This window comes from Opisthocomus hoazin, unplaced genomic scaffold (genome assembly GCF_030867145.1).
Source record: "Opisthocomus hoazin isolate bOpiHoa1 unplaced genomic scaffold, bOpiHoa1.hap1 HAP1_SCAFFOLD_123, whole genome shotgun sequence".
NCBI classification, from domain to species: Eukaryota; Metazoa; Chordata; class Aves; order Opisthocomiformes; family Opisthocomidae; genus Opisthocomus; species Opisthocomus hoazin.
In genome coordinates, this window is record NW_027448885.1 from 119,710 (window position 1) to 141,822 (window position 22,113).

General features: G+C 50.6%; 3 protein-coding genes across 10 annotated transcripts; 2 read left to right on the forward strand and 1 right to left on the reverse strand.

The window, feature by feature from the left end:
* Window positions 1–1,296: 1,296 nt before the first annotated feature.
* LOC142359658 (C-type lectin domain family 2 member B-like) lies at window positions 1,297–10,375 on the forward strand. 2 transcript variants are annotated; one of them, XR_012762529.1, is made up of 7 exons: window positions 1,297–1,737; window positions 2,909–3,003; window positions 4,659–4,757; window positions 5,521–5,693; window positions 6,099–6,205; window positions 6,641–8,370; window positions 8,475–10,375. XR_012762529.1 is itself a non-coding variant. In XM_075412116.1 (6 exons), exons 2-6 carry the CDS (start codon window positions 2,946–2,948, stop codon window positions 6,804–6,806), a joined length of 603 nt encoding a protein of 200 aa, XP_075268231.1. In that variant the 5' UTR covers window positions 1,297–1,737; window positions 2,909–2,945; the 3' UTR covers window positions 6,807–10,375. The 2 variants fall into 2 exon arrangements, 1 of the variants encoding a protein (XP_075268231.1); XM_075412116.1 differs by having other exon boundaries at window positions 6,641–10,375.
* Window positions 10,376–10,452: 77 nt separating this feature from the next.
* On the forward strand, window positions 10,453–21,381 carry LOC142359657 (killer cell lectin-like receptor subfamily B member 1B allele B). Of its 7 annotated transcripts, XM_075412113.1 has the most exons (8): window positions 10,459–11,887; window positions 12,172–12,276; window positions 13,949–14,047; window positions 14,753–14,911; window positions 15,116–15,270; window positions 15,448–15,566; window positions 20,801–20,925; window positions 21,013–21,371. In XM_075412113.1, exons 2-8 carry the CDS (start codon window positions 12,192–12,194, stop codon window positions 21,111–21,113), a joined length of 843 nt encoding a protein of 280 aa, XP_075268228.1. In that variant the 5' UTR covers window positions 10,459–11,887; window positions 12,172–12,191; the 3' UTR covers window positions 21,114–21,371. The 7 variants fall into 7 exon arrangements, with proteins under 7 accessions (XP_075268230.1, XP_075268229.1, XP_075268228.1 ...); XM_075412115.1 differs by lacking the exon at window positions 13,949–14,047 and having other exon boundaries at window positions 10,453–11,887; window positions 15,145–15,270; window positions 21,013–21,376; XM_075412114.1 differs by lacking the exon at window positions 13,949–14,047 and having other exon boundaries at window positions 10,456–11,887; window positions 21,013–21,373.
* Window positions 18,080–20,507, reverse strand: LOC104332265 (butyrophilin subfamily 2 member A2). Its single transcript, XM_075412117.1, has 3 exons — window positions 20,350–20,507; window positions 19,249–19,351; window positions 18,080–18,591 (listed from the first exon to the last, which is right to left on the reverse strand). Exons 2-3 carry the CDS (start codon window positions 19,322–19,324, stop codon window positions 18,080–18,082), a joined length of 588 nt encoding a protein of 195 aa, XP_075268232.1. The 5' UTR covers window positions 19,325–19,351; window positions 20,350–20,507.
* Window positions 21,382–22,113: the final 732 nt, after the last annotated feature.

Sequence of the window (22,113 nt, forward strand, 5' to 3'; positions counted from 1 at the left end):
CTGCTCTGGACACGACAGTCGGGCTCTGGTTTGGCCCGGGAGATCCCTAAATGGGGGGGGGGATTGCCCAGCTCGTGCCTTGGAAGGGGCAGGGAGCCTGGCTTTCCTGCCTGTTTCCCGCAGGCTGACGATTATTTTATATTATTTTATATTATTTTACATTATATTACATTATTTTACATTCTTTTCATTATTTTATATTAATTCACATTCCTTTATTTCACATTCCTTTATTTCACATTTCTTTATTCTTTATTATTTTATTGTATATATATTTATTTTATTTTTTATTTTGTTTTGTTTAGCTTTACTTTATCTTCCCTTTCCCCTTTCCCCTTTCCCCTTTCCCCTTTCCCCTTTCCCCTTTCCCCTTTCCCCTTTCCCCTTTCCCCTTCCCTTTCCCTTTCCCTTTCCCCTTCCCTTTCCCTTTCCCTTCACCTTCCTTTCCCCTTTCCCCTTTCCCCTTTCCCCTTTCCCCTTTCCCCTTTCCCCTTTCCCCTTTCCTTTCTTCCCTTTTCCCTTTTCCTTTTTCCTTTCATTTTCCCTTTTCCCTTTCCTTTCCCTTCCCCTTCCCTTTCTTTAACTTTATTTTGACTTTCATCCCGCATGCACGTCCCCCCACCCTAGTCTGTGGTTCTGCAGCATCCAGATCTCCATTTCCTCCGGATCTGGGACACTTTGACCATCCCCTGGAGCAACCCAAGCAACGCTGGTGGTATTTTCCTGCTGTGAAGCCCCTTTTGGCCGGTCCCGTAACATCTCCTGCTTCATGTAGAGGTGGAAACAACAGGGTTGGGTGTTTTCCCCCCGCCCCGGACAGCAAGAAAACTCTCGGAAATGTGCCCTGATACGCGCCAGCAGCGGGAAACGGGATAACGGAGGAGAAACGCAAAGGTCCCCGTGGGAAAAGCACTGCCCTGTTTTAATCTTGATTTAAAATTTTTTATTATTTCATTTTTCTTGTTTTCTTCTGTTTTTTCCGCCTGCAGGCTTTGTTCACCCTCGTGGAAAGTTTTGTGGTGAGCTGATACGCGCTTCGCTTCTCTCCCACGCTGCGAGAGCGGAGGCTCTGGGGGCGGGTGATCGTTGCTTAAATAAGAAAAGAAATTAGGTTTTGGGGGTAAAAACCTGGAGTTGGGTAGCTTCGTTATAAGAATTTTTTATTTTTAGTGTTTTCCTCTATTGGATGCGTTCGCTTGATGATCCGGTTTGTTGGGGGTGGGGAAAAGAGTGGGGGTTTAATGGGGTGGGGGGGGACAGGGTCCGGTCTTGGCTCGATGATGCGCGTTGGTGGGAGGCGGTGATGTGGAAAAAGGAGATTTTTTCTGTTAAAAAAAGATAATTAAGTGGGCTGGAGGGAACCTCCTGCTCATCACACGTCGCCCTCGTGGCATCCGCGAGGTCTCTTCTGGGACGTCCCAGCTCGCCGGAGCAAAGCAATCTCCAGCACCAAGTGGTTTTCCCCTCCTGCGCCCCAAAAGGAAGCGGTTTGTGATGGTCTGCCAGCCCCCGCTGCAATAAAAAATCCAGCTGGAAATGCAGTTCTGCTGGTGGGCAGCTGGCCTTGGTCAGGCAGCCCCTTCCCCAGCTGCCCCAGGAAGATCCTCATGAAAGTCCCCTAGAAAAAGACCAAAACCGAACCAAAATTTAAACTTAAAATACTTTCAGTTTCACTTTTCTCTTGGCAGGAGAGGGTTGCGCCTTGGCATCCTGCTCGTTTCCACCGGCCGGATCCAGGTAAGCGGCTTTGGGATGAGCTGCGGGGGCTGCCGGGAGCTGGACTGCGACTGTAATTGGGGGGAGAAAATTTTAATTTCAAGGAGAAAATTTTAATTGGGGGGAGAAAACTCTTAATTGCGGCAGAGAAAAGTTTGGTTGTGGGGAGAAAACTTCAGTTATGGGGAGAAAAATGTAATTGGGGGGAGACAATTTTAATTGTGGGGAGAAAAGTTTGCAGGGAGAAAATTTTAATTTTAGGGAGAAAAATTTAATTGGGGGGAGAAGACTTTAACTGGGGGGAGAAGACTAATTGCAGCAGAGGAAAGCTTGGTTGTAGGGAGAAAACTTCAATTATGGGGAGAAAAATGTAACTGGGGGGAGACAATTTTAATTGTGAGGAGAAAAGTTTGCAGGGAGAAGACTAATTGGATGGAGAAAATTTTAATTGGGGGGAGAAGACTTTAAATGGGGGGAGAAGACTGTAATTGCAGCAGAGAAAAGCTTGGTTGTAGGGAGAAAACTTTAATTATGGGGAGAAAAATTTAATTGGGGGGAGGCAATTTTAAATGTGGGGAGAAAAGTTTGCAGGGAGAAGACTTTAATTGGAGGGACAAAATTTTAATTTCAGGGAGAAAATTTTAATCGAGGGGAGAAGACTTTAACTGTAGGGAGAAGACTAACTGTAGGGAGAAGATTTTAACTGTAGGGAGAAGACTTTAACTGTAGGGAGAAGACTTTAATTGGAGGGAGAAAATTTTAATCGGGGGGAGAAAAGTTTGAGTGTTGGGGGGGGAACTAACTGTGGGGAAAAAATCTTTAATTGTTGGGAGAAAACTTTAATCAGGAGGGGAAAATTTTAATTGTGGGGAGGAACCTCTTCAAAAAGCAACGTGATTTTAGTTCACGAGCAGCTTGGGAAAAAGGAAAAAAAAAAATAACCCCAATTAGCATCATTCTTTGAACTCCCCATTGGTATTTCCAATTTATAGACCCCCACAGTGCAAAATAGAGGATTTGTAGACCCTTGCGGTGCAGAATGGGCGTTGTAGAGGTAGAAAAGTCATTTTTCCGTGGTGCGTCCCAGCCGCCACCTGCACTCGCTGCGGACCCCCGAGCTGAAAATGCCCTGGGGAGGCTGAGGACCGACAGCCTTTGTGACACCTCTGACATGGGGAACTTTGCTCTGCAGGTGAGGGGGGAGCGCTCGCGGAGGTGGAACCCCGAAAATGAAGGAAACGAGGGGTTGTTCTGGATTTTTGGGTGTGGAGAGGAGCCAGCGAGCAGGTAACTACAGAGCAATGAACCGAACCATCGCTGGGTTTTTCTTTTGGTTTTACTTAATACTTCTGTAATTTGAGAACAAAAATCAGCTGAGCTGAGGGAGGAGGGGTGTATGGAAAAAAAAAAAAAAAGCTTTTTCTAGCACTTCCCTCAGAAAATTTTTGTCGATCAGCAGGTGGAATTTTTTGCTCTGGACGGTCTCAGGTCACACGCTTTGGGTTATTCTCACATGTGATTCTTCCTCCCTGAGGCACTTCAGTCACTCTTTCTTTTGGGCCTTTTTATTTTTTGCCCCCCAAAGATTCCAAATTTCTGTTTGATTCTGAAGGAGAACGAAGACATTTTAGAATAACCCCGGATTCCAAATTTCTGTTTGGTTCTGAACGAGAAGGACGACATTTTAGAAATCTTAGAATAACCCAAGAGTCCAGATTTCTGTTTGGTTCTGAAGGAGAAGGAAGAAATTTTAAAAATTTTAGAATAACCCCGGATTCCAAATTTCTGTTTGGTTCTGAAGGAGAAGGAAGAAATTTTAGAAATTTTAGAACAACCCAAGAGTCCAAAGACCCCCAAAATAGTGAGTCTGGGGTTGGGGTCCGGTTTAGACACGTCAGCAAATTATGAATCTCTGCCTTCCCTTCCACGCTGCCCTGCTTTAGTTCTCCCGGCTCTTCCTCCCACCTCCATCATCCTCTTGGTGCGCAGTGGGGCAGAAAAGGGGCCTTTTGGGTCTTCGCCAATGTCTCATTCTACCCAGCCAGGGATGAAGATTTTGAGGAACTTTTTATTTATTTGACATCTTTATTAATTCACTGATTTTTTTATCATTTCTTTATTTGTTGATTTGGCGCTTTTTTTTTAATTATTTGGCAGATTTGGTTTCTGACTTGCTTTCTAATATAATTTTTGCATGGGGAATGGGGGGGGACGAAGAGGGAAACGGAGGGTTTGTCCCGTGAGATTTTCTTCATGTGATGGGGAGAAAGAAGGGGACATAAAAAGGGGAAACATGCAGATTTTTAGGTAAAACCCCAGGAAACAGAATTTTCTCTGCTCGTGGAGGGGTGAAAGGGCATGTTCTGCGTCACAAGACGCAGAGACGGAGTGACCATGACTCACATCATTTGCAAAGACACAAAGTCTCTCGGTTTACATTGAGAAAAAGAAATCTGCTGAGCTCTGAAAAGCAGAACTCGGAAATTAAAAGGTCATTTTAATTACGGTGCATTTTGGGGGAGGAGTTTGCAGCTGGAACTGGGGAGGAAACAGTGTTCCTCTGTTGGAGTTTCCAAAAGTGAAAACAAAACCACATCATTTTATACCACGTGGAGAAGAATTTTTGATGTTTCTCACCCAAAAGGACAGCGAGCCCAACCTGGCGTGGGGATGAGACCGACCTCTCACCATCTGGGCATCGAATGGTGCCTGTCCTTTCAGGAAGCTCTTCCCAATGATGCTTCTGAGGAGCATCGCCCGAGCGCTCAGACGTGGGGCTCGGTGCTCTCCACGGTGGCCCGATATGGGGAGATCGCATTAAAAGTCCACTTTATCCTCAAATAAAAGGAGGAAAAACCATCTTTTGGGCCAACAGCCCAGACCTGAAGCGTGTTGCTCCCCTCGGTGCCCCTCAAAGGCATTGAAGGTCTCTTCTCCTGCAGGTTACAGCCTGGAGGTGAAGCCGGAGGCGCGGGTTGCCTGCCAGGTGACGATGGCAGTGCTCTTCGCCGCTCTGCTTGTCACGGCCATCACTTTTGCAGGTGGGTATCAAGGGTTTCGTCTCATGGGGAACGTCTCCGAGATACTTTGGGGTATTGCACAGGCGCCGTGCTCCCAGGGAAGCAGCCCAACCCAAGAGGACAACCTTATTGTCTTGGACAACCTCTTGGTTGCCATCTCCAGGAGAAGGGCATTTCAGTGAGCAGAGAAGGCTCTCTACAGAAGACCAAACCCTCTGTAGGAGCTGAAGTCATCCAGAAACCCTTAAAAAAGCAACAGAAAGAGTAATTTCACGGGTAAAGTCACCTGAGCTTTCCCAAAGGTGTCTTCTTCAGAGAAGAAGGGGCTGTTTCTCTGCTGCTTCTCCAGGCAGCAGGACATGTAGGCATGAGACCCACCAAGTGAAGAAGTCAGAGGGCACAAGAGAACTTTTTTTCTTTCTCTTTTGCCCATCGCTGCTTTTGCGTTAATGACAGGTAGCAATACCCAAGGGTGCGTTTCGGGGTAGGGCTACTCTGGAAATCCTCTTAGAACTTGAGTCTTTGAAGGCCACCACCTTGTTTTCTTCTTTGAAGGTACTGCACCCACATTTCTTGTCCAACGCCACAAGCTGGGCTTGATTTGAGCTTGTTTCTTCCCTCCAATCCACCCAAGGTGTCTCTTGGCGCCTTAATTTTTCTTTCTTCTCACCGTTGAGGCGGATGCAAGTCTTCTGGGGGCCGCGGGGTGAAGGGTGACCTCCCTCAACCCGGAGAGGCAAGGGCAAAGTGCTGCTCCTTAACGCTGTTGCTCTCTCAATGACAGCGCAGGCGTTTCAGCCCCGCCCCCGCCCCTGCTTCCGGTGTCCGTTCGACTGGATTGGGTACAGAGGGAAATGCTACTATTTTTCGGAGGCGGAGGGGAACTGGACATCCAGCCAGGACAACTGCTCGGCACTCGGTGCTTCCTTGGCTGTGCTGGACAGCGTGGAGGACTTGGTAAGGAGACGTGAGGATATGCTTAGAATGGGGGGGGGGGGGGGGAAAGCCACTGGTGTATTTGCCACCTTTTGGGTTTTTCGACTGCTCTTCCAGGATCTTCCTTGGAGATCTGGGGTGAGGAGATGGGGAAAATGGTTTTCTGGAGGGTGGGTCATCACGGGTCTCTTCGATTTCTCACCAAAGCCAACCGGTGGAAGAGCTATCGCAAAATAAAAGCCCCGTTTCTATGCAATAATAAAGCTCTGCCTGAAATATTACACTTTTTGGTAGCAGATTGAAAGGTTCAAGCACCAAAGGAGCCCTAAAGGAGCGCAAGCGACTGGTAAGGTGTAGATGTTGGTTGGAAAGAGGTTTCTGTGGATGATGACCTGCCGTAAAGTCCTCCTCTCTCTGATTTCGCAGAGCTTCGTGATGAGATACAAGGGCATCTCGGAGCATTGGCTCGGCCTTTCCCGGGAAGCTGAGGAGCAGCCGTGGACATGGGTGAACAACTCGCATTTATCCCCGCTGTGAGTCCGTGTTTTCCATCGTGACGTTGGTGTTTCCTTCAGCCCCGAAATGTCCAGTTCTGCTGGCATTTGAGGGGCATCCAGAGGGAGCAACGGGACGACAGCATTTGGGGCAGGCAGCATTGCGTCCAGAGCTGCTCCTCGTTTCTCCTGTTGACTTGAGAGGTGGAACCCGTGCATTTGACGGGGGAAACACTGTTTGTTAGATTTTTTTATTGTTAAATTAAGGGTTTTTTTCTTGCAAAGCTTCAGGTTTTTTATGGCCACCCCGGACTGCTGGAAAAATAGAAATAATTCAGCTTCAGTATTGGCATATTGATGCCCGGGACGATGCCTGAGGACCGAAGCGTGTGGTGGGGGGAAGCCAGCGGGTGATTTTTCTCCTTTTTTCCTGCTGTCCCCATCTGAGGTGGGTTGTCTCGCCTGCCCTTCCAGGTTCCAGATCCGCGGCGGCGGCCTCTGCGCCTACCTGAATGACAACGGGCTCAGCTCCTCCCGCTGCAGCACCGAGAGGAGCTGGGTTTGCAATCAGCCCGAGCTGCGGAGCCCGAGCGAGGGCAACGGGACGAGACGGGCTCAAAACCTTTGCGTCAGCTCTTAAGCGGCTGCAGGGAGCATCCTCAAACCCGAGCACCCGAGGCATGATAAGGACACAAAAGAAAACCTTAAAAAAAAAAAAAAAAAAACAAAAAACCCACAGAACAAACTCTGGGGAAAAATCTATTGCCAGAAATTGCTGAGTAAGAACCAAAGTTACGCTGTGTTTACATTTGCCGACCCAACTTTGCCGTGCGACCGAGGAAAACCGCCTGGTGACGACTCAAAGCAGCCCTGCAACTCACACCTGGCGAGGACTTCTTCATAACTTCTTCATTAATTAAAATTAATTAAATCATTACATTAAAAGAGCGAGAGGAAAGCCATAGCCCTGCTGATGACCCCGGAAGGACACCTGCAGGTGAAGCTTAGCAAGACGTCTGCGGTCTTGCACGGTGCCACCGGAAAAATGGGCAAATTTGGGGGCCATAGGATGGCCCAAATCCCATAGGATTTTTGCTTTTCCCACATTTTGTGGAGTTAAAGCGGCCAGCTTCGGGCTTGGTTGGCTGGGAAAAGCCTCCTGAGGATGGGGAAGTGCTGCAAGGATGGCCAACGCTTGCAAGACCTCCGAGAATTTGCTGCTCTCGTCTTCGGGGAAGCCCAAGATGCAAAGCAACAGAGCCAACCGGTGACCAGATACGGCTCTGTGTCAAGAGTCAGATGAAGGTGAAGAGAATTCCATGCGTCAAAAAAATCAGATTATTCTCTCCAAGAACTGGGGGTGGGACAGCAGCAGGTTTGGGGAGGATCCGCCAAGTCAAGGCTGGAGCGACCAGCTCCACCTGGTTGGAGGGAGAAGGCGACGTCTTCACCTCAACGTGCCGGTGAGGTTAGGGATGAAAGCCAGCAAGATTTTTAAAGAAAAAAAGGAGTAAATGAAAAGATTTTGCCCGTTTTTCTTGGAACGCCGTGTCCAGCAAAGACTTCCAAGCGTCTTGTCTTGATGAAAACTGACACGTTTGCACGGACAGCCACGTCCAGGGAAGACTTCTTCTGAGGAGCGGCTCAACCTGGGGACTGTCGGTGAAGGTGTAAATGTGACGATAGCGGGATTTTCTCCACAAATGAATTTTTAGCGGCATTTAGTAATTAGCTAAAGGATCCTGCTTTTCCCCAAGACTGATGAAACCGTTGGTTTTTCTCCCCTTTTGGCCATCATCATCTTCTCAGATGCTCTCCCAGCGATGTTTCACCAAAGTGAGGGGTTTTTTTGGGTTTTTATGGATGTCCTCGGCTCGTGGAGTTGGCGGCTCCATCTCCCGGGATCGACTGGGTTTATCCCAGCACATCCCAGACCCCAGGGACACCTTTCCCGCTCCCTCCTCCGCCTGCGTCCTCACCCTACGAAAGGACCACCTTCGGGTCCGCTGCTGCTCTCGCCTCGTGAGAACGCTCGACGACAGCCGAATTTGGGATTTTTGAGGGCTTTTAATCCACTCCCGAGCTGCTTGCGAGGGTTTCACGGGGCAGGATGGCCCGAGGGTCGCACCAGAGGAACGACGAGCAAGCTACTGGGCAAGAACTTCCTACTTACTGCTGGGAAGCTGAGCCAGCTTCAACCTGGAGTAGGGCACTGCCCATCACTATTTTTTAAATTTTCTTTTCTTTTTTTGGCGTGTGCTGGTCGAGCGACAACGCTGAGCATTACAGCCCGTTTTCCTCCCCGCAGGAAATGGATAAATCCAAATATGGCAGCTCAAAATCCACTTTCCCTCAACCCCCAGCCGGTTCTTCCAGCCGAGACGAGAAGAATGGCGGGGAGAGACCTCGCACCTCCACGCTCAGATAAGCGCGCGCGCTCGTGCTTAAATTCAGGGGAGTTTTTGGGTGCCTTTCAGACCCGTTCTGCCTGCAGAAGTGTGGCAAAACGGACATTAATTTATTATAAAGTGCTTTTTTTTAGCTTAGGTGGCCTCGCTTGCCTTTCCGCGGAGTGGTACAGGTGCTGCCTCACCCTTTCTGTGTTGGAGGTGGAACACTAAAAAATAAGAAAGGAAAAGACTTGGAATTATAGCTAATATATGGATATATTATATATATTTTATTCCTATAAATAGGAAAAGCCCTAGAATTAAATCTCTGCTGTTAAGGAGGAAACGCTGAGTGTTTATTGGCCTCTTTGAGGAAAAGGGCAAAGAAAAAAATGGATTTTTTTGGGTCTTTTGACGTGCTTTGAGCCCGCAGGATTCACCCCTGCGGGATCCATCAGGTGGAGGCGGTGTAAAAACACCGAGGGAGGGATTTTTCCCCTTAATTTCCAAAAATCGATGGACAAATGGGCAAAACTTCACCTTTTTTTTCTTTTTTTAATGTTTTTTGGGGTTTCTCTCGGTTTCTGTGTGGTTGCATCAGGTGCTGCTGACTTCACGTGTGAGTTCTAATGGTGTGTTTTTTTTTAGTGGCTGACACTTTTGAGGTGTTTTCCGGACATGATGTAGTTACTTGTGACAATTGCACGCAATAAAAATGGGTTTTTAGTTAACGAATCTGTGCTGGCGCTGCCCTCAATCGCCTGCCTGCGCTGCGGCAGAGTGGAAAACGCTTCAATAGGTGCCATTTCCTGTTATTTTCAGTTTTTTCCCAGCCTTTGCTCATCGACATGAGGGGGAAATAATAAACCCAGAACTGCTTTGGGTGGGTGAAGTGTGAGGGGTTCGCAGAGAAACACTTCTCCCTCCCGACCCGCGGCATCGCTGAGCCCCTCAAGCGTCCGAAAAGCGGATTATTTTTTAAGGGTTGTCGCCGTGTGTGAAAGATGCTCCCCTCGACGCCGGGTTTGGGTGAGCTGGAAGGGAATTCTCCTGGCTTTCCGAGTGGCTTCGTGTAACTAGTTGTTACTAGGCTGGTAACTAGTGGTGTCCCTCAGGGGTCAGTACTGGGCCCAGTCTTGTTCAACTTCTTCATCAATGACCTGGATGAAGAGTTAGAGTGTGCCCTCAGCCAGTTTGCTGATGACACCAAACTGGGAGGACTGGTGGCTACACCGGCAGGCTGTGCTGGATCCAGCAAGACCTGGACAGGCTGGAGAGTTGGGCAGAGAGGAACCTGATGAGGTTCAACAAGGGCAAGGGCAGGGTCCTGCACCTGGGGAGGAACAACCCCAGGCACCAGTACAGGCTGGGGCTGACCTGCTGGAGAGCAGCTCTGCGGAGAGGGACTGGGAGTGCTGGGGGACGACAGGGTGACCATGAGCCAGCAGCGTGCCCTGAGTGCCAAGAAGGCCAATGGGATCCTGGGGTGCATCAAGAGGAGTGTGGCCAGCAGGTCGAGGGAGGTTCTCCTTCCCCTCTACTCTGCCCTGGTGAGGGCCCATCTGGAGTAAGGTGTCCAGTGCTGGGCTCCCCAGTTCAAGAAAGATGAGGAGCTACTGGAGAGAGTCCAGCGCAGGGCTACGAGGATGATGAGGGGACTGGAGCATCTCTGCTACGAGGAGAGGCTGAGGGAGCTGGGCTTGTTCAGCCTGGAGAAGAAAGGGGACCTTCTGAATATCTGCAGGGTGGGGGTCAGGAGGACGGGGCCAGACTCTTTCCAGTGGTGCCCAGCGACAGGACAAGGGGCAACGGGCACAAACTGGAGCAGAGGAAGCTCCAGCTGAACCCGAGGAAGAACTTCTTCCCTCTGAGGGTGCCGGAGCCCTGGCCCAGGCTGCCCAGGGAGGCTGTGGAGTCTCCTTCTCTGGAGATATTCCAGCCCCGCCTGGCCGCGGTGCTGTGCAGCCTGCTCTGGGTGACCCTGCTTGGGCAGGGGGTTGGGCTGGGGGACCCACAGAGGTCCCTTCCAACCCCAAACATTCTGTGATTCTGTGATGTGGCAGAGCGCGTCGCCGCCGTCGTGAAGTCGGTGGCTGGGGCTGGGGTGTGCGCTGGCTTCGAAGCCGCGTGCGGAGCTGTGCTGCTGCCTGCAGGGCTGAGAAACCCTCCTGGATCCGGCTGGTCGGGCGGGGTGATTCCGTAAAAAACTGGAAACTGAGGAGCTAAAGAACCAAAAAAACCTGAAAAATTAAAAAAAAAAAAAAAAAAATAAAAAGCTATAAAACTAAAGAACCGAAAAACTAAGAAAGCTAAAGAAAACTTTAAAATTTAAAAAATAGAAAAACCTAAGAAGCTAAAACAACTATAAAACTAACCGGCTAAAAACTTAAAAGAAAACCTAGAAAGCTAAAAAAACTACAAGATATAAAAACCTTAAAAATTTAAACAACTGAAAAACCTAACAAACTAAAAACCTAAAACGCTAAAAAACTAAAGAGCTGAAAGACTAAGAAAGCTAAAAAAACTTTAAAATTTTAAAAACAGAAAAACCTAAGCAGCGAACTATAAAACAGAGCAGCTGAAAACCTATAAGAAAACCTAGAAAGCTAAAAAAGCTAAAAAATATAAAAACCTGAAAAACCTAAACAACTGAAAAACCTAACAAACTAAAAAGCTAAAAAACTAAAGGACTGGAAAACTAAGAAAGCTAAACAAAATTTAAAAATTTTAAAACTAGAAAAACCTAAGAAGGTAAGAGAACTATAAAACTAAGTGGCTAAAAACCTAAAAGAAAACCTAGAAAGCTAAAAAAAACCTAAAAATATATAAAAAGCTAAAGAACTTAACAACTGAAAAACCTAAAGAACTAAAAACCTAAAAAGCTACAAAACTAAGAAGATAAAAAATGAAAATCCTGAAAAACCTAAAAATCTAAAAAAATAAAAACCTAAAAAACTAAAAACCTAAAAAAACTAAAAAAAACTCCTAAAAAATTTTAATATTTAAATCTTTCATATTTAAGACTAAAGCAACTTCTTTTTCCAGGTAGCGACTGAGCGCCCAGATGCGCCTCGGCCCGTGGTTCCCCCCTGCGGCCATTTCTGTTACTGCTTTCAATTCTAGCCTGAATTTTTTTAAAGTTTCTTTAATATTTCCTCTGCTTTCTTTTGCGCCCGCGAGGGACGGGATCGGGGCAGGACCAGGCACCGCTGCTCCTGCGCCCGCGGCCAGACTCCGCTCGTGCGACGCCGAGGAGCATCGCTCACCTCGGAGACGACGATAAAGGGAAAAACTTCTTTAATTCACCCCCAAATGCTGGAAAATGACCCAGGTGAGGGGGTTAAAAAGAAAATACACCACCAGAATAGGGAGGAAATTTAAAAAATGGTGAATATTCTCATTATTTGGCCCAAAGGGGATCGGCGTGGCCCCAGCTGGGCAGGCAGCCCCCGACGCGCGCCCACATCCCCCCCTTCCTTCCTCCGAGCACAGCGAAACGCTTTTCTCTGCCGAGAACTGAAACGCCAGCAGAGAACGAGCGTGAGCGCTTCGGGACGGGGTGCGACCCGCCGCTCGTTGAGTTTAATTTTTAAATTTGTTTTCCTTTTTTTTAAGGCTGGTGACAGCGCGTTACGATGGTGCTGGAAACGGTTTACGTCGACTTGCAGGTCCCAGCAGAGCCGTGCCCGGGCAGCAGCATCCCCCCGCCCAGGCACCCCGGTAAGTCACTCGGTTTAATTTTTCCTGAAATAAATCTCCTTTTATTTAAAAAATAAAAATTCTTCCTGTTTGAATGTGAGGACGGTAAACGGAGCAAAGCTTCCTTCTAGGCAGGGGTCGGTTTGGCTGCTTGGTGCGAAGGGCTGGGTGGCGACGAAGCGATCCCACCTCACCGCTCCGCACGGCGGCGTCCCTATACTGCTCATAAATGGGGAAAAAAAATTAAAATTTGGGATAACAGCTAGGATTTGGGGAAGCGGAGAAACTCCTGGGCGTCACCCAGCTTTGGGCTGGGAACCCGCTGGGGTCGGGGCTCGGCCGCGGCGGCGTTGCGATTCTCCGGCTCTTCTGGGGTCTAAAGCACGCTGTCAAAATGGCTTTTTTCTTTTTTTCCCCCCCATATATTTGTGTTGTTTTTCCTCCTCCCTGTGCGGTGGGAGGGGCACCCTTCTCCCCCTGTTTATTTCCCGGTCTGGCTTTCCCCAAAACTCCCTGACGACGCGAGGCGGGCGAAGTCCGGGTGTGGTGGCAACCACTCTGCCAACCCCCCCGTCGCGAAGAGCCGCCCCAAGAACAGCGTTTCGCAGGGTCACCCACGTCCCGGCGGACGCCGCGATGGCCGACACGACGCTGGGCTCCGGTTTGAATGAGCTTTTAACAAATTTTAGTGAAATTTTGTGAATTTTATTGATTTTTTAAAATGATTTTCAAAGAGGTTTGATGAATTGTAATGTCTTTTAAAGAATTTTAAAGAATTTTAAGGAATTTTAAGGAATTGTAATGGCTTTTAAAGAATTTTAAAGAATTTTAAGGAATAGTAATGCCTTTTAAAGAATTTTAAGGAATGGTAATGGCTTTTAAAGAATTTTAAAGAATTTTAAGGAATGGTAATGCCTTTTAAAGAATTTTTAGGAGTTTTAAGGAATGGTAATGGCTTTTAAGTAATTTTAAGGAATTTAAAGACTTTTAATGAATGGTAATGCTTTTTAAAGAATTTTTTAGGAATTTTAAAGAATTTTAATGAATGGTAATGCCTTTTAAAGAATTTTTAGGAGTTTTAAGGAATGGTAATGGCTTTTAAAGAATTTTAAGGAATTTTAAGGAATTGTAATGCCTTTTAAAGGATTTTAAGGAATTTTAAAGAATTTTAAGGAATGGTAATGCCTTTTAAAGGATTTTAAGGAATTTTAAAGAATTTTAAGGAATTTTAAGGAATTGTAATGCCTTTTAAAGGATTTTAAGGAATTTTAAAGAATTTTAATGAATGGTAATGCCTTTTAAAGAATTTTTAGGAGTTTTAAGGAATGGTAATGGCTTTTAAAGAATTTTAAGGAATTTTAAGGAATTGTAATGTCTTTTAAAGAATTTTTAGGAATTTTAAAGAATTTTGAGGAATGGTAATGCCTTTTAAAGAATTTTAAGGAATTTTAAAGGATTCTGATGGCTCTCTAAAGCGTTCCTCGAGCCAAGCATCCATGGCACAATCAATGCGTGGCTTTGCTGAACATTTGCAAGACCGCATCTACATACAGGCGGTCGGATATGCAAATGAGAGCGTGCATATGCACATATATATGAGCACCTTTAGCTTCTCTGACCCGTACGTGATGGTGGCGAGCGGGCGCCGCCCAGCCCCGCATCCCGGGTTCACGCTGAGCCTTCTCCCTCGCAGAAAGCCACCCCAACGCCCGCTCCTGCTGCTCCCTGCTGAAGGTCTCGCTGGCTGGAAACGTCCTCCTGGCGCTGACGGCCGGCGCCTTGGGCGCGTTGGGTGGGTAGATGTGGTCACCAGCGGGTCGGGGGCCTTCTACCGTGCTGCCCATCCCCCTCCCCGGGCAGATTTTCTTCCCCACTTTGGGCTCTCTGCAGCAGTTTCATTTTCCAAAAGGTGCGAGAAGCTGCTCGGCTTCTGCTTTCACAGCTGGCGTAAAGCCGAGAAAGCACCGCGGCGTCGGGTGGGGTTGACGTCAGCGCTGACCTTTGCTTTGCTGCCAGCGAGGGCTTGGCAGGTTTGGGCCCTCGGGGATTGAATCCTGGGGGTGAATGCTCCAAAATCCAACTGCAGGAGAGGATGGAGGGATGGAGGGATGGATGGTTGGATGAGAACACTTGTCCAAAGCCCAACTGCAGTGGATGGATGGATGGATGGATGGATGGATGGATGGATGGATGGAAACATTTGTCCAAAGCCCAACTGCAGTGGGTGGATGGATGGATGGATGAATGGATGGATGGATGGATGGATGGGAACACTTGTCCAAAGCCCAACTGCAGTGGATGGATGGATGGATGGATGGATGGATGGATGGATGGATGGATGGATGGATGGATGAGAACACTTGTCCAAAGCCCAGCTGCAGTAGACGGTGGGCAACTGGATGGCCAGATGGATGAGCCATGGAGTGCACCCAAATCCTGCTCCGAGTACGTACTCCCATGTGCTCCGTTGGGTCACGGTTTCCCATCTGTTCCCCAGTGTCCAGCTCTTCCTGGTGTGGTGACCCCCCAGCCTGTCTCCTGGCCTCCACCAAGGACCACGTACCTCAGGAGTTCGCAAAGGGGTGTGAGGAAGCCTTGGAGAACTTGGTGTCCTTCCTCAAGCCCTCATGCCATGCCTCCCTGGGTGACGCAGCAGGTAATTCGGATTTCTAGCGGCGCTGATGACTCCCAGGGTCTTCTTCCAGCTCCCCCCCAAAGAGCTGAAGCCGTTTCCCACCAGCGCTGAACGGTTTTAACAGTGGTGGAGATCCTTGGCTCCTAAACCCCTCAGGCAATGCCATCCTCCAGAAGCGCTATGGAGATCAGAGAAGCTCGGGCCTCCTTTTTCCCTTCTCCCCAGGTGCCTCCACCTGCGATTTTTGCCCCCAGGACTGGTTGTCCCACGGCGGGGAGTGTTACTGGTTTTCTCAAGCCAGCAAGCCGTGGCGGGGCGCCCAGGAAGACTGCGTGGAGAGGAGAGCTCGGATGGTGATGAGCCGTGGCAGAGATGAGCTGGTAAAGCCCCCCAAAATCACCAGGGTTGAGGTGTGAAGGTCCCAGCTCTTGGGGTTGTTGTGAGAAGAGGTCTGGGAGGTGTTGAGTGATTTGGGGAGAGGGTGGCGAGGTTGTGAGCGAGTCCCTGCGAGGCTGGGGAGGGGGACGATCCCCTCAGTCTGGTGTCTTCCCTTCCAGGAGCTCCTCAACAACCACACGAAGGGGCTGTACCCCATCTGGATCGGCGTCCACGTGTTCCCCAGCACCGCCGAGCCCGACCGGAGCTGGACCCACGGCTCCACACCGGACACCAACCGGTGAGTTCTCCCCGAGGCCGGGAAAGCCCCGAGCTGAGCTCAGCCCTCAAGCATGGCCAAGAAAAGGTCCCAACTCCTCTCCACAAAATATCCAACGGCTTCTCCGGGTGGAAAAATACCGATTTTTGTTTCCTCCTGGACCAAGACCCTGAGTGATGGGGAACACCCCGGAGCTCGGTGCAGAGGAGCCGCACTGATTTAGGAGGGAGAGAGCTCTCCAAGCCCATGGATGGGGGGGAAAGGCAGCTCTGGGGGTGCAACATCCGCAGCTCGGCACGCTTTCGCCATGCAAAACTTGCTTTTTTTGTTGTTCTCTTGGTTTTTTGTTTTGTTTTTTGATTTTTTCCCCTCCCGCCGGTTCATCCCGTAGGTTTCCCCTCCCGGGTGCCGCCAGCGAGCGCAGCTGCTGGGTGCTGAAAGGGCTGCGGGTGCAGCCGGAGGTTTGCAGCGCCGAGTACAAGTGGGTTTGCCGAAAAGCCGCTTTTCACCTCTAAAAAGGGTCAGCGGCACGAGGGTCCCCGGCGACGCGCTCGGCTTTCAAAAATCATTTGTTTGGTGATTAAATCGGTGCTGGAAACGCAGCTCTCCATGGTTTCCAAGGGATGGGGGGTTTTTGGTGGATTTATCCCAGAAAAAAAACCCTTCTGCGAGGGAAACGGTCAGCCAGGTGATTCCAAAATTTGAAGAAAAGGTGAAAAAACCCCAATTTCCATGGAAATTTGGTGCATTCGGGGTGGTCCAGCCGGGGTTTGGGATGTTTTCTCTGCTTAGACACTAAAAAGGGGGAACAGGGTGAATCTGTGGCCTGGAACAGCCTCGATCCAAAGAGCCACCGGAGGAGATTTTGAGTAAATTCAGCAAAAAGTCGACATCGCCGGCGCGCACAGAAATTACCGCGAAGACGATTCAGACCCGTTTCCAGGTTCCCACTCAAAAAATCCCATTTCTTTCCCCGGGGCCCAATTTAATGGATGAAGTAATGTCAGAATTAATCAAAATGATCAGATAATTTGATTGCCTTGAGCAAAGAACCAATTTGGCATCAGGGCGCTGAACGCGCCACAGAGCCGCAACTTCACCTGGATAATGGAAAATTAAGAATTGCAAGGACTTATTTTGAAAAATAGATCAAACTTGGGGATGTAAATGAGAATTAAAGAAAAACCGAGGCAACCAAACCGCTTCGTTAGCCTTAGATGAACTAAAACCCCTGTGAAATCACAATATTGATTTGCATCGGAGCAAATCTTGAAAATTAAGCGTTGGGATTTATGCTTTATGCAGATTTTTTTTTGAAGGAGAAGTCTTTTAGTGGACGTGGCGTACAAATAATTGACTTCATAAAGAGACAAAATAAAATAAGGCGTTTAGACGGGAGGTTTTGGGTTAAATTTACTTCTGGGGGACGGAGGCGAGTTGAGTTTCGCTGCGCGGGAGGAGTGCGGTGTGCTGCAGAATTCGCTTTCCTCAGGGGAGCGAACACTCCGCTGAGTGCCAGGAGCCATCACGAAGCTCGAGATGATTTTCTATTATTTTCTATTATTTTCTATTATTTTCTATTTCTATAATTTTATTGTCCCTACTCCATATTTCTGCAGAGCTGCCACTCTTCTCCCCCTCCCCGCTTCAGCCTCGGCCATTTTGAGCCCCCGACACTCTTACTGTAAGAAATTTTCCCCTTTTTCTACCAAATCGTGTGCAGAGGTGGTTAAATTATCTTAGAAAAGCCCTCTCGGGGACCCTTTGCAACCTCAGGCCTTCCTCGGGGAGCTTGAGAGCAGCTGGCTTAAGACCTTGCTAAGACACTAATGTATTCAAAAATAAGTAAAATATTAAAATACTATATATATAGAGAGAGAGATATATATATGGGATCCCGTGTGGGGCAGCCCTGGGGGGCCAAGGCAGCCTTGGGGGGGTCGTTGTGCGGCTCAGGGAGTTTGGTGGTGGTCAAATGCAGACGCCTCCTCCTTCTTACAGCAAAAACCAAAAAGTATTTATTATATTCTGAGGACATTTCTAATCAATCACACGTTAATTACTCGGAAATACGTCCTGAACATGGGGAACAGCAGAAGAAATGGGGGGGAGGGGGGAAAGCACATCTTCATGATGACAAAAATCAGTTTCAAACTGAGGTAGTGGCTGGTATTAATGCAAAGACTAGGAAAAATCCGATTTTTAATTTGATTAAAATTGTGACAGACACCGAGGTGAGCAAAAGAAACCTTCAGAGGGGGCTGAGTTTGGGAGAAAACCCCAAGTTTTCAGCTCAAAACCAGCTCGGTGAAGCCCAGCTCCCGCTAATGAACTTTGGACAAATCCAAAAACAGCGGCTTTGAGATGAGAGGAGCTCGGACCCGAACCCCCCTTGGATTTAACCCAGAATGGAGACATCGAAGATGCAGGTAGGACCATGAGCTGAACTGGAAATGACTCCAAGACCTGGAAAATAAGAGCTGAGGAGCATCCAGGAGCGTTTCCAACCACCGCGGAGGGACCCCGTCAGCGCATCAGCCCTTGGGGGACAGCTTGATGGTGGAGAGGAGCACGCAGAAGTAGGGGAAGACCCTCTCTCCGCTGAAGGAGGCCACGGGGAAGGTGAAGACGCGTTGGCGGCTGCCGACGGCGTAGAAGGAGACCTGTCCCACCTCGTAGTCCAGGTAGACCCCAATCTCCCCGTTGAGGAGCGGGACAGAGGTGTTGGAAGGAGAAGTGAGGGCCACGCAGAGCTCGTCGTACTTCTGCAAGCCCCAAATCTCGGCGTTGGGCTTGAAGAGGACCCTGCCTTTCCTCTGGACCGACTCGCGGGCCACCCCAACAGCCCAGAAGCGCCCGTTGGCCTCCACCTCCCAGTAGTGACGGCCCGAGGTGAAGCCCTCGCTGCCCAACATGCACGGGTCAGTGTCGAACTGGCCCGGCCCCTCGGGCCACCGGCGTCCAGGTCTACCCCAGGTGGCCTCTTTGAGGTCCTCGGAGAGAATCACCTCGGGACCCGCCGTGGCTGGATCCAGGGTCACGTCCACTGGAGAACAAAGCAGAGAAGGAGTCAGCAGCCAAACTCAGAGGTAGAGCACACACGCGCCCCCAAAATCCCCTTCACTGGGTATTTCTCAGGGAGAAAGGGAGAGGCGTGGTGAGGTCGGAGATGCAGGAGCCAAGAGATGGAGGTTGGAGATGGAGGATCTCCAGGCCAGGCTGGAGATGGAGCCAAGAGATGGAGGTTGGAGATGGAGGAGCCAAGGGACGGAGGTCGGAGATGGAGGATCTCCAGGCCAGGTTGGAGATGGAGGAGCCAAGAGATGGAGGATCTCCAGGCCAGGTTGGAGATGGAGGAGCCAAGAGATGGAGGATCTCCAGGCCAGGTTGGAGATGCAGGAGCCAAGAGATGGAGGATCTCCAGGCCAGGTTGGAGATGCAGGAGCCAAGAGATGGAGGATCTCCAGGCCAGGTCAGAGATGGAGGTCAGAGATGGAGGAGCCAAGAGATAGAGGTCGGAGATGGAGGATCTCCAGGCCAGGTTGGAGATGCAGGAGGCAAGAGACAGAGGTTGGAGATGGAGGAGCCAGGGAGACAGAGGGCAGAGCTGGAGGATCTCCAGCTCCACTGGCCACCTTGCTTGAGGCAGCCCACAAGACGTCAGGAACCGGCTCTTTGCTCCTCTCCGGCCGCCTTTGGTTACCTTCAAACTGCTTTGCCGCATGGTAGTCCAGGGCGAGATCCCACGTGCGCGGCCGTGGTTTGAGGAAGAAAGCCATCGCGCCCGCGACGTCCTCCCCTCCCAGCTGGAGACACAGAAAGGGAAAAGAAAGAAGAAAATTAAATAATTCTCCTACCAGCTGGCACGTCTCAGCTTTTCGCCCCTTTTTATGCCAGAAAACGGGTTCAGCCGCTGCGTTTAATCAAAATATTTGACAGCAAATGCCATTTTTTCTCCAGCGGTTGCGAAGGAGCTCGGTTCGTCTGTGGGAAGACCCCCAGAGCTGGATTAAATTTATTCATTCCCCGATGATTACGAAGGGAAGAGGAGGAGCACGTTGGGATGGAGTTGGAGATACGACTGTATCCAAAAATCGCGATTCCTCGCGCTGGAAAACATCTTCAACCCCTCCCTGCCTCCACCGTTCATTTTCTCGGGCGATCGGATCCTTCCAGGGTTTATTTGAGTGAGAAAAATCCCTGAAATGGAGAGAAGCCAAGTCCGGCGCTCGCGCCCGGAGAAATCCTGCGAGAGGCAGAGAAATTTGCCACTGGCCCCGGGGTCAATGTGCGGGGGGGAGATAAGGGCCGGCGCCAAAGGGCCTCGAATCCGGCCTCCGAAACCCAGCGCGGGGCTCTGGGTGCCGACACGGTGCTGCCCGCAGTAACGGGTGCTGGAAAAAAACCCAGAAATGGTTGGACAGACGGCGCCGCCGTGGTCGGAAACCGACAGGCCGCTGCTTTTCCGCGTGTTTTTCCCAGGAAAACTGCCCCGAGGGGAATTAAAGCAGCGGGTGGGTGAGGGAAAGGGGGGGAAAGGTGGGAAAAATCCCCCTTAAATTCAGATATAAGCAGGAGCCGTGCGGCTGCTGGCCCAAATTTCCGCAGCCGGATCGTTACGGGCAGACGAGAAGCGATTAATAACCGTGCCCAACCACCCCAAAACACCTTTAAATCCCAGGGAAAGATCCCGAGGGCAAAGTAAAGGTAAATCCGCTTTCCTTCCCTGGCTGAGGGGATGGTGAAAGCGCTCAAAATCTCCTTTTTTTCCCCCAAAAAAAGACAGCAGGGTGACGTAACCCACCTGGAAGCACTGGGATTTTTCCCTCTTGTGACCCTTTTGGGGTTTTCCTTGGTTTTGGGGTTCCTCCGGCTGCTTTTCCTCCACCAGCTGCTTCTCCGCTCGGGTTTTTTTCCCCTTTTCTCAGAGGTTTTTCCCCTCTCTGAGTTTTTTCCCCTCTCCCTGGCACCGGCTCAGTGAAAGCTCGGTCCCGTCTCTGCCTCCGCCAGCTTTTATCGGCTGGGGGGGAGGAGACCTCCAATCTCCCACCCGCAGACAGGGCCACGACGCGCTCCGATACCTCCTGCACCTTCCGATTGCGCCTGTTCCCCCCATTTCAGGGCCATTTCTCAACTGGGGACAGAGAGGAGGAAAAAAGAAAAAGTGGTGCAGAAAATGTGCATTATTGCGGCATGAGGAGGAAACGGGGGGAATTTTGGCCCTAAACCTGGCTGCGGCCCCTTCCACACGACAGAGCCGAGGATGGGAGCGGCGAGGTGTGCGCCAGTAAAGCCTGGAAAGGAGAGAGCTCGTGGGTGAGGAAATTCGCACCTGCGGAGCCGGCCACGAAGATTTTTGGGGGATCTGCTGAGCTGCGAGGTGAGATCGGTTCCCTACGGCCCCTCAAGCCTCTTCCCCCCCCAAAATGGTGCAAAGCCAAAATATTTTGATTTCTTGGTGGGGAAGTGAACGGCGACCGAAGGCGCTGGCAGAGGTTCTGGGCTGCAGCGAGCGAAGCAGCACCTGGACTCGGGCGGTTCGGGAGGAAGAGGAGGCTGCCCGAGTGAAGGCAGCTCGGGGGGAGCCGGAGCGCAGCCGGGACCGGCGAACCTCCCCAGGTCCTCTCGCCCCGTTTTCCCTGCCCTTACCCTGCTCGGGTTCCAGGCGAACCTCGGGAGCCCAGCGCGGTTCCTCTCCCGCAGCTCTCGCGGACAGAAGCGGGGTGCGGGGAGGGTGAGGAAGAGCGGGACGCGGCCCGAGAGCCCCGAGCAGGGCAGGAGCCGGCGGGGGGCACAGCGTGGGAGGTGGGGGGGATTCGGGACCCGCCGCAGACCCCGCGCTCCGCCCCTCCCCGCTTAGAAACCGGCCGCGCGGCGCCGAGCTGCTGCTGCTCGCCATTCGATAAACCGAAAAATAAAATTAAAAAAAGTTTTAAATACAGAGGATAAATTTTAAGGCGTTTATTGATTCTGAGAGCCTGGGGAGGAGACAACGGCTGAACGAGGGGCAGCGGCACGCGGAGCGTCGGACCGGGTTGAGAACTGCGCCGCCACGCACCCACGCACGCCTACGCGTGAGCGGACCTGATTGAGGACACACCCCCCCCAGAAGCGCTTTACCCACGGAGAGCAGCCCCCCCACCCCTCAGCGCAGCGACTCCGGGCAGCGGCCGTCCCTCGGCGCAGCTCTTTTAGTGCCGCCTCGCCCTTGCCCGGTGCGGCTCTTCCAGTGCCGCCTCACCCCACCCTTAACTCCTCCCGTCCTCAGCGCAGCTCCCTCACTGATACCCGGGCAGCGGCCGTCCCTCGGTGCAGCTCTTTTAGCGCCGCCCCCACTCCCCCCCCAGCGCAGCAGGTGCCACCTCGCTCCGCCCAGAGCTCCTCGGTGCCACGGGGCAGCGGCCGTCCCGCGGTGCAGCTCCTCCAACATCAGCCCCGGCGCGGCCCTCACGCTCAGGCTGGGCGGCAGTGGTCCCTCGGCGCAGCTCTTTTAGTGCCGCCTCACCCTCCCCTCGGTGCAGCCCCCAGCACCGCCTCACCCCCCCTTAACTCCTCCCGTCCCTCAGCG

Coding starts and splice junctions, on each gene's coding strand:
- LOC142359658 (XM_075412116.1), top strand. CDS start 2,946: ATGAAGGAAACGAGGGGTTGTTCTGGATTTTTGGGTGTGGAGAGGAGC. Junction 4,758..5,520: donor CACGGCCATCACTTTTGCAG/GTGGGTATCAAG, acceptor TCTCAATGACAG/CGCAGGCGTTTCAGCCCCGC. Junction 6,206..6,640: donor AACTCGCATTTATCCCCGCT/GTGAGTCCGTGT, acceptor CTGCCCTTCCAG/GTTCCAGATCCGCGGCGGCG.
- LOC104332265 (XM_075412117.1), bottom strand. CDS start 19,324: ATGGCTTTCTTCCTCAAACCACGGCCGCGCACGTGGGATCTCGCCCTG. Junction 18,592..19,248: donor TGCGGCAAAGCAGTTTGAAG/GTAACCAAAGGC, acceptor TTTGTTCTCCAG/TGGACGTGACCCTGGATCCA.
- LOC142359657 (XM_075412108.1), top strand. CDS start 14,348: ATGGAGGGATGGAGGGATGGATGGTTGGATGAGAACACTTGTCCAAAG. Junction 15,271..15,447: donor GCCGTGGCAGAGATGAGCTG/GTAAAGCCCCCC, acceptor CTTCCCTTCCAG/GAGCTCCTCAACAACCACAC. Junction 15,567..20,800: donor TCCACACCGGACACCAACCG/GTGAGTTCTCCC, acceptor TCCACACGACAG/AGCCGAGGATGGGAGCGGCG.